The following is a 9749-nucleotide window of genomic DNA, read 5'->3' as shown; positions in this document are numbered from 1 at the left end:
ATAATAAGGTCCCCCCAAGCCTCCTTTTCTCCAGGCTAAACACTCCCAGCTCTCTCAGATGCTCCTCAGAGGACTTGTGCTCCAGACCCCTCCCTACCTCCACTGCCCTTCTCTAGACACGATCCAGCACCTCAACACCCTTCCTGAACTGAGGGGCCCAAAACTGATCACCATATTTGAGGTGCAGCCTCACCAGTGCCAAATACAGGCATACTGTAGATTCTGGGAAAAAAAATTCTGGGTACAAAGGCTATAAAACAAAAATGTTGACTTCAAAAAGTATGACTGCAGGTAGAAAGTCATGGAACAGGTGAAGACTGAAAATATTCAATAAATAAAAGGGGTTCCTGATAAATAAAAGAACTTCTCGATGTAGTTCTGTTACCAAAGCACTATCGTGGTTTGTGAATCCAGACAGTTTTTAAGTGCACCAAACTCTCATGTAGTTAACATAGAAGCATTTCTTTCCCAGGAAACAAAAAGTCTCTTGTACATAAAGCAGACAGCTTGACAGAAAGAAAAACAACCTTTTATTGAATGGAACCAAGGGATCATAGCTTAGATATATTTACATGTGCCACACAGTCAAATATAAAAAGTTAATTTTACTTATATTCATTTTTACTTCTATACACTTATTTAAATAATGGCTCCACAGATAACAGGAATGTGTCTTCAAAATGCTGGTCAGAAAACCTGTGCACAGAACGACGAGCGCTTTCTCTGATCTCCAGTCTTTTTTCAGGAGGCAAAGAAAATATGTAAGCCATTGTCTCAGCGTAACTGTCCTCATCTTCTGCCAGGAAGCCTGTAACGCGTCCTTCATGGCGTACCACGATGTCCAGTTTGGGGCCACCAGAATTGTGAGCCAGGATAACTGTGCCAGCTGCCATACATTCAACTACTCCTGTAAGAGAGACAAAAAATGCTGGTATGAGTCTGCACATCTTGTGCTTTGACCTTCTGTAAAAGGCAGAAGTTAACACTGGAAGGCAGAAGTTAGCACTGGAAAGTTAAACCAACAGTAAAATTCACTACAGACTGCCATTCCAAATCAGCTGGAAAAATACAGCGAAAATGGTCCCATAAGAAACACAAATTTAAATTTTTCAGTTCTAAGGACTGAAATGACACTTTCTCTTAAACACATTAAATTGAAATTAGATATTGGATATAAATGGTTAATTTGTGAGTCTTGTAACATACCTGATTTTAAATAAGGTACTGAAAGATACTGAGAAAAAAGTTGACTGCACATTTCAATCAGAAAATATTCAGAAGTTCAGTATTTTGCAGATGAACAAATCTTAATAGTTTCTGACAACTCAGCAAAACACTAGTAAAGACTGTTATCTGTATTGATGGAAGTAATTTTAATGAAATGGGAATCAGTAAGCTTTCCTCATCCAAAAGCTGCGAGACAGGAACAAAGTATAATGTACACAGCAACTTCCATTCTCCTCCGAAGTTCCAGAACAGACCTCAGAAATGTGATTCTTCTCAGTTCTGATTTGATTGTTATCAATTCCCTCAGCTCAAACATTGCCTACTATAAATAGTGCTCCAAAGTTTTGGAATGTTTTTTTTACACATAAAAAAGCCTGTTAGATGAAGGTTAAATCCTGCTCAAATTCAAAATCATAGTGTGATTATATCACTTGAAAAAAAATTAACTGCACTGTTTTGTGGGATAAAAAAAAAAGAGAAGACATAATTTGCAATATTTTGCCGTTGCTTCTGAGACGCTTCAGTGTCAATTTTTTTAATATCAAGCTCCTACAGACCATAAACTACTAATACTTAACCTGTTTTCTACTGAAGTCTGAAGACATTAACTGCAGTTTAGTCACATTATAGCAGAGTATGGCATCCATCTGCTTGGCCACTAACTTACCTGGTTGCGGTAGATTTATAAGAGATGGGCAGCTCCTCTCTGACATTCTGCTCCATGCTCCACCCACCAATTTAAGGGCTTCATACATTTGCCTCAGCAGAGATGCCTTATGCAATGAGATGACCAGAGATAGCTGGTGGCATCTACACAGGGCTTATTTGTACCAGACAGGATGTGTAAGAGACTCACAGCCCTGAAACAGCAGCTGGAGCCCCATGACATACCCTGGACATTTCAACTGGCATTTGAGGCAGGTGAAACACAACCAAAATCTCTAACATGGATGTCCACATATGAACTGTCTCTAAGCTCCCCTTGCAGTCAGTGGAGCCACCAGGGCACAATTTAAGGTGCTGGAAGAGAAGCACCTGCAGCCTCTTGAAGCTCTGGAAGGTTGGCAAACCTAACCCAAGGACAACAGGGTGATCCATGATCTTGCAGGGCGACAGCTGGAGGTCAGCAGGGCATCCTGGGCAGCACAGACGGGACTAGCTCTGTGCTCAGGTGCCCAGAGGATGCACAGAATTAACAGCCTATGACTACAGCACTTCAGCTTGCACTACAGTAGCACCTAGTGGTGCATCATCTGCACCACATCTGCACTAGTCCTGCAGGCTTTACAGCAGCTGCACTGCCTCCAACGGGAACAGGAGCTGGACACCTGCTTGGCATGCAGACCTCTGTGCTTAGACACCTAGGCACAAGCAAGCAGCTGAACACTCAGGAAATGTACTGACCTATCCCAAAGTGCTCATTCCACATGGTGTGCAGGCCGATGGTGGCCTCGGCCAGGTGTCTCTTCAGCTCCTCAAAGGGAATGTTAATCCTGAACACCACATCATCACTAACTCCCAGCTCTTCACACAGGCGTTTCAGGTTATTGACACGCTCCTCATCCCGCTGGTTCCGACAGCCGCCGATTAAGATCAGCTTCAGTGATGGCTGCTGCCCCACTCTCTTCTCTTTCAGCAATTTAGCAAAGGCTCTGATTTGCAGAGGATGATCTTTTTCAGGCCTGAACTGGCTGACAGAAACAATGGAATATTCACTGGTGCTCTTTTCCACTTCCAGTGGAATATCCAGGAAAGCCTGAACATCACATGGTGGATACACGACACTAGTGCAAGCCCCAACTCTCCAGAGGGAAAGGATGTGATTCAGTGTCCAAGAAGAATTCACCATGACCACATCACTGCAGGAACCAACCAACCCGTACATGAAAGCAAAGAAGTAGTAGTAGACAAGTTTAAATTTGCTGAAGAGAGGGCTGCTTGTAATGAAGGCAGCATTGTTAAACCTGGTATCCTGGTTCCTCACAACAGCGAGCATATCCGTGCTGATAGTGGGATAATGGACATAGCATCCAACACGACAGCCTCCCAGGTACTTGAAGAGGGGAATTGTGAAGGCATAACCCATTGAGTCAATATAAATATCTGGAGCACACTTTAGAAGAGCTTCCCAGCCAAGGAACACTGATCCTAAACTTTGTCCCAGCAAAGTGAAGTGAGGATAAAGAGAAGCCTCCACAAGGAAGCGTTTTTCTAGAAATACAAACTTCACAGGATGGATTAACTTAATATTGAATCTTCTGAAAGCACCTTCTACTATTTCTTCTCCAGTGGCATCTCTGTCACCAGTGTAAACAACACACGTTACATTTCTGTATCTGTAAGAATAAAGAAAAAGAATTTCATATATTCCTCTCTTCATATTTTTCAGCAAGAAACTAAAATACAATCCACTTAAAAGTACTCAAGAAGAATGTGAGAACAAATGTTTGGCCCAGAAGTGAATTTAACTAAATAATACTTTTCCTTATACTTCCACAGGTTTCTTCTGATCTGCAGAAAAACATATGGCTAAGAACTTGGGGAATATTTTAATTTGAGTAAAACATAAAAGGAGCTTAGTATTATTCTACAGACCTCAGAACTCCTTGCCCTACATTAGGAGATACCTGTCACATTTTGCTCATGCTGTCAAGTGCACAGCATGAGCAAAATGCAAATGATGGCAGATCAGTGTATGTGCCCATGTTAAATCCACTTTAGGTACTAATTTGTTTTGCCTCCTGCACCAAGAGGCAAGTATAAAGATGATCACTTATCTACTGAGGAGTTATGACTATACAAAGTTTCATACCAGCAGTGGAAAACTGAGAAGGAGAGGTTTTCTCAAGGAAAGACAGGAAAAAGTGAGACATGCCACAGCAGGAATATCAAAATCTAAAGGGATGAAGTAAAATGCAACCACATGAAACTTAGACGTAAAATAAAATGTAAGACCAGTAGATTAATGACACCTACTTAAATACAGAAAATGTCAACATATGCATAAAGAATAGCAACAGAAGCTGAGAATGAAATATGTTGTCTGATAAACACGTATGCTTACTTTTTCTGGAGCGTTCTTATGGCACACCACAAGACTCTCTCCCCTCCACCTCCTGCATTGCAGTACGGGTGAAAAAAGGCCACCAGCAGTGGCCGCTTCCCATCTCTTCCTGCAGACCTCAACTGTTTCCTCCTTTGTATCCACAGCCGTACTCCCCACAGCAGTACCACCAAGCAGATGCACAAAATTCCACTTAGAAATAATGCAGGGAGTAACAATGAGCACAGCAATCTGAAACAAGCCAGAAATTTTAAAATACGTAATTGCTTTAAAGAATTACTGTGTATGGCATTGAGCGAGAAGGGCTTGAAAGTAGAGCTGCAGGGAGTTTGACAACTTCTTGAGTTCTTCTAATCTCAGAAATCATCACTGTGCATGACTGACAATTACAGAAATGAAATCACTACTTTGCTTTGTTTATCCAAAGATCTCTTTTCCCCCTGCTGTGACCTTGCAATCATTTATTATTGTTTATTCATGCCCTACATGTGTTATTTATCTCCACGTGCACTTTGTAAAAGTTGCATGCCCTCAGCAACCGGGCAATACACAACAGCAGAGCGACTTCCAAATGGATTTTTAAAGAGTTTTTGTCCACCCAATCTCCTGTTTGGCTTGCTCTATTGAGAACCGCTTTGGTGCCGGATTACTGGGGCCAGGCATCTCCCATTCCAACCTGCGCTTCCCACTCTCCGGAGGCAGGAACAGCGATGCCAGCTGTCCCGAGCAGCTCAGAGCAGTCTCTCCGTGCAGAGAGCTGTTCGCTCTGCTCTCCCAGTCCCTGCCAGGGATGCTCCCTTCGCTCTGCACCGCCTCCCTGACAGCTCTGCTAACCCTATAATAGCGAGAGCTTTCCTGGCCCAGGAGCCCCAAGGGACAGCGCCTGCTCCCTCCCACTGTGCCGCTAAGCCTGGCGACAAACAGCGTTTACACAGCCGCTCCCGTTTACCGAAGGAGCGACCCACACCTCACGACTGACACCTGAGGAAGCACTTTCATTTTGGGCCGGCAGCGGCGGAAAAGCACATTAACCCATGCGAGCCCGCGGCACAGCGCGGAGCCGGGCAGGGCCCGCCCCGGGGGCCGGAGGAGCGCGGCCGGGCCGGGCCGGGCCGGCCTCCCGCCCGCCCTGCCCGCCGCCAGGACGCGCCGCCCCCGCGCCCCGGTACCTGAGGAGCCCACACAGGCACAGCCCGCCCGCCACCATCTTGGGCAGCGCCGCGTCGCCTTCCCGGCGGAAAGGGAGGTTCCCGGCCGGCGGGGCGGGACCAACCGGGCAGCGGCTGCCGGCGGGCAGCGTCCCGGAGGGGCGGGAGCGGCGGCGCCGCTGCCTTCTGCTGCTGCCTTGTCCTCCTGCTCGCCCTGGCCCCGCCCAGCAAACACGGAGCCCGCAGCCCGTGGAAGGCGTGGAGTGCAGTGGGTTGTTGGGAGGGGCCCCGTGGTGCTGCATGAGGTGTTTTTCCCGAAGATGCCGGAAGAGAGCGGAGAGCGGCGCATTCCCGGCACTGTTCAGTCAGACATAACGCGTGCTACTCCTTGCATTGCATTGCGTCCTCCTCAAGGGCTGTCCTCGGATTCCTTGGGCAGGATGGAAGGGAGGGAGGGCGCTGTGAGGAGGCGGAGGCCTCCCGGCGACACGGGGTTTCTTCTGTGTCCCACACGCCCCCAGGTTTTGCCTGTGTAAATGCTGGCCCTTCTTGCTGGCCAGGAGAGGATGTCCTCGATGAGCCCGATGTCCTGGCTTTCAGCCCTGCCGTAACCTTCTGCTTTCAGTGCATCCCTCATTATGGAGAGGGAGCTGTCAGTGACTGCGTGCAGGTTAATAATGTGAGGCCGAGGGCAGGGTGTCCAACACAGGCGGCGCCTGGCACCGTCTCCAAAAGGATCCCAGGAACACGACCGTGGGGACCGCTACCACTGAGGTTATCTCTGTCTTACATGCTCTTTGGCCTATTTTGTAGTATATGCCCAGACCAGAGGGTCCGTGTAGCAGTCAGACTGAATGGTGCTGCTTTTTCGAAATACTACTAATGATTAATGATGTGTCAGTCCACATCAAGACTTCCTGTTCCTAAAATGTCATCCTTGGAACAACATAAGGAACTCACCCTGATCTCCGGGTCCTGGGAAGCATTGGGTGAAACTACCATACTCTCTAGATCAGGAGAGACTTTGACAGAACAATCTGAAACATTTCTGATCTCCTCTCACATTGCTACATGCTTCTTTTTCCCCCACCACATTCTCCATTTTAAAATAATAAAATGCTTTATGTGGGAAGTTTGATCCAGATAATTCATTCTTCAGTCTCTTGCAGAGTTGAGGCTGTCCAAAATCTGAGGGAGTTTCAAACCATGTTTCTTTAAACAAGACCTTTCCAGAACCTGTGATCCTCTTTGAGGTCAGCATGATGTAATTCATGTTCTAGTCACCTGTGTATTTTGAGGTCTTGTTGGTGTTAGGGATGTTTGTGAAAGTCATCTTGTGCCTTCAGCATGAGAAGAGTGCAGGTTGGAAGATGATGAATCATTAATTTATGTGGCCACTGCTATAACCAGAAGCAGAGAGACAAAGGCTCTGCTCTAATGGGAATGAGAAAAGTCCAGCTTAAATGATGGTTATTTGGTTCTGACCTGCCTGGATTGAGTTTTCCATTTAGCAGGACTCAGCCTGGGGGGTGAAACTGGAAATGTGGAAACTCAGAAATTTATTGGTTGTTTTACTGATGTTTTATTTAAATATTTTGTCTGTCCTAAGTACTACTGACTGTGGGTTTTACGAGGATGTCTCTGTGTAAGCAGGTAATTTGGAAGAGGTTTATGGCATGTCCAACAAGCATGGCCTAACATTGCATTTCTGAACCAACAGCTCTCATAAAGAGGATGCAACAGGTATTGGTGTCTCTCCCTTAATCTTCTTCCTCTTCCCTGACAGAGCAGTTCCCTTAAAAGCAGGTGTATTGTTTACAGAATAGATCTCTGCTGGATTTACATCTCTGAACTCAAAACACCTTTCTTCAACATTTGAAGATTATTGTCTGAGTTCAGAGTTCGAAGGAACAGGGAAGTTATTCTAGGTAACAGGAAGTCCAAACTGTTTTAGATGATGAAATTTATGCTTCTCCTCACTGACTTGGAAAGGAATCCATGGTCACTCCCTTGGAAGGTATGATTTTACACCAAGTCTTCAAGAAGCTGAAGGACAGCAGGTCACAGCCTGCTTAATTAAAATCACAGTTTTAATTAAGATTAAGATTAAGTAATAATGGTCAAGAGCTCCTGGAAGCAAGAAGACTAATTAATGAGGGAGATACCTACACACCTGGATTTTGAGTTTCACTTGCTCGTTTAGGGAGAAATTTGCATGATGGGAGTGTCAGTTTTCTCACCTCTAATAATTTATGATTCATGGAATCACAGAATATCTGAGGTGGGGAGGAATTGGTGGGATGGATGCAGCCTGAGAGTTGTGGTCAATGGCTCAATGTCTAGGTGCTGCACCTGGATTGGGGTAATCCCAGACATGAGTACAGAGTAGAAGAGCTCATTGAGAGAAGCCCTGCAGCGAAGGACTTAGGGGTTCTCATGGACAAAAAGCTGCAGAGGAGCTGACAATGTTCAATTGCAGTGCAGAAGGCCAAGAGCATCCTGGGCAGCATCAAAAACACTGTGGCCAGCAGAGCGAGGGAGGGAATCCTGCTTCTCTGCTCCACTCTGGTGAGACCCCACCTGGAGTGCTGCATCCTGCTCTAGGGTCTTCAACACAGAAAAGGCTTGTTGGAGCAAGTCCAGTGGAGGGCCATGAAGATGGTCAGAGGTCTGGAACGTCTCTGCTATGAAGACAGGCTAAGAATGTTGGGGCTGTTCATGATGAAGAAGAGAAGACTCCAGGGAGACCTCATTGCAGCCTTCCAGCACTTAAAGAGAGCTTATAAAAAAAGAGGGAGGTTGACTTTTTACATGGACAGATGTAAATAGGACAAGGGAAAACAGTTTTAAATTAAAAGAGGAGGGATTCAGATTACATGTTAGAAAGAAATTCCTTACTGTGAGGGTGCAACAGGCTACCCGGAGAAATTCTGGGTTTTCCATCCCTGGAAGTGTTCAAGGCCAGGTTGGATGGGCCCTGAACAACCTGATGTAGTGGGTAGCATCCTTGACCACAGTGGAGGGGTTGGAGTTAAATGATCTTTAATGCCCTTCCAACCCAAACCTTTCTATGACTCTGTGGCCTCCGGAGGCCATCTTCTCCAGCCCCACTGCCCAAAGTGAATACCTAGAGCAGATTGTTTAGGACTGAGTCCAGATGAATTTTGAATACCTCCAAGGATGGACACTGCACAACCTCCCTGTGTAACCTGTGCCAGTCCTTGGTCACCCTCCCAACGAAGAAGTGTTTCCTGATGTTCAGAGGGAACTTTCCATGTTTCAGTTTGTGCCCATTGACTCTGGCCCTGTCACCGGGCCCCAGTTAAAAGAGCCCAGCTCCTCTTTTCACCCTCCCTTCACACACTGAAGGCCTTGTCAAGCTTTGTCAAGGCTTGAACAATCCCAGTTCCCTCAGCCTTTCCTCACAGAAAAATTGTCCCACACCCTTAATCATCTTAGATGTTTGGTTTTTTCATAGTCCCTCTAGCAGTAATTAAAACCAGATGTATTAATACTTTCAAAGTTCTTCTGTTACCTTTTCATTATTCACAGAGTTTTCAGCTGCTGATGTGAGCAGTATGAAACCTGTGTGCTGACAGACTTGCAGACTGCAAAGCTTACCTTTAATATGTGAACGTCCAACACAGGCTAATTAATTGAGTCATCAGCACTCCACGACTTCCCCACCTTCATTCATATGTAGCAGAGGATATTGCATGCATGCATTTAGGGTACTGACAAGAACTTTAGCAGGAACAGTGATGAGCTCTCTGTGGTGCTCCCACTCCAGCAGTGAGAATGCTATTCAAAACCTTGTCTGTAGAAATTGCACAAGGCTGACATGCCAGCAAAAGTAAACTAGCCTTATTATGAAGTCAGTTTTGTTTTCACCTTCCCAGAGATGTACCAAGTTTTTAATCTTTTGTTGCCTCTGTAAGCTTTTTTGGCCCTATTTCAATTGCTTTGTTTATTAAGCTCCTTACTCTAAAGAAAGCCCATGCAAACAGGCCTTTTAAAGTGAAGAGTAGAATAAATAGCAGAATCCACTCACTGTGTGCTCTCCCCATGCCTGCAACACATTTGAGACAGTTTTAAAGTATATTTTTGTAAGTCTCATTCTTGCTGAGTAGTCCATGTATGAGTAACTTAGTAAGATAAAACCGCTGGCAAGTAATAATAGAAAAAAACTGGATTAAAATTGTGCAAGGATATTCATATGACAGTCATGTGGTCTGTTATACTTTCTTGTACAGTTAGTTACTTTCAGAAATATTCACTGTGCAGCACCAAGTCTCTTGTTCAGGGCTGCT

The 9749-nt window shown here is 45.4% G+C and overlaps 1 protein-coding gene across 2 annotated transcripts; it reads right to left on the bottom strand.

The window, feature by feature from the left end:
* Positions 1 to 512: 512 nt before the first annotated feature.
* Positions 513 to 5768, bottom strand: ALG11 (ALG11 alpha-1,2-mannosyltransferase). Of its 2 annotated transcripts, none has more exons than XM_030948398.1 (4): positions 5461 to 5768; positions 4292 to 4522; positions 2632 to 3563; positions 513 to 907 (listed from the first exon to the last, which is right to left on the bottom strand). In XM_030948398.1, exons 1-4 carry the CDS (start codon positions 5739 to 5741, stop codon positions 636 to 638), a joined length of 1716 nt encoding a protein of 571 aa, XP_030804258.1. In that variant the 5' UTR covers positions 5742 to 5768; the 3' UTR covers positions 513 to 635. The 2 variants fall into 2 exon arrangements, with proteins under 2 accessions (XP_030804258.1, XP_030804265.1); XM_030948405.1 differs by having other exon boundaries at positions 537 to 907; positions 4292 to 4483.
* Between the last annotated feature and the right edge of the window lie 3981 nt (positions 5769 to 9749).

Source organism: Camarhynchus parvulus, chromosome 1 (genome assembly GCF_901933205.1).
Source record: "Camarhynchus parvulus chromosome 1, STF_HiC, whole genome shotgun sequence".
Classification (NCBI taxonomy): domain Eukaryota; kingdom Metazoa; phylum Chordata; class Aves; order Passeriformes; family Thraupidae; genus Camarhynchus; species Camarhynchus parvulus.
The sequence above is the reverse complement of the archived record's forward strand: the minus strand, read 5'-3'. Positions and strand labels throughout refer to the sequence as shown.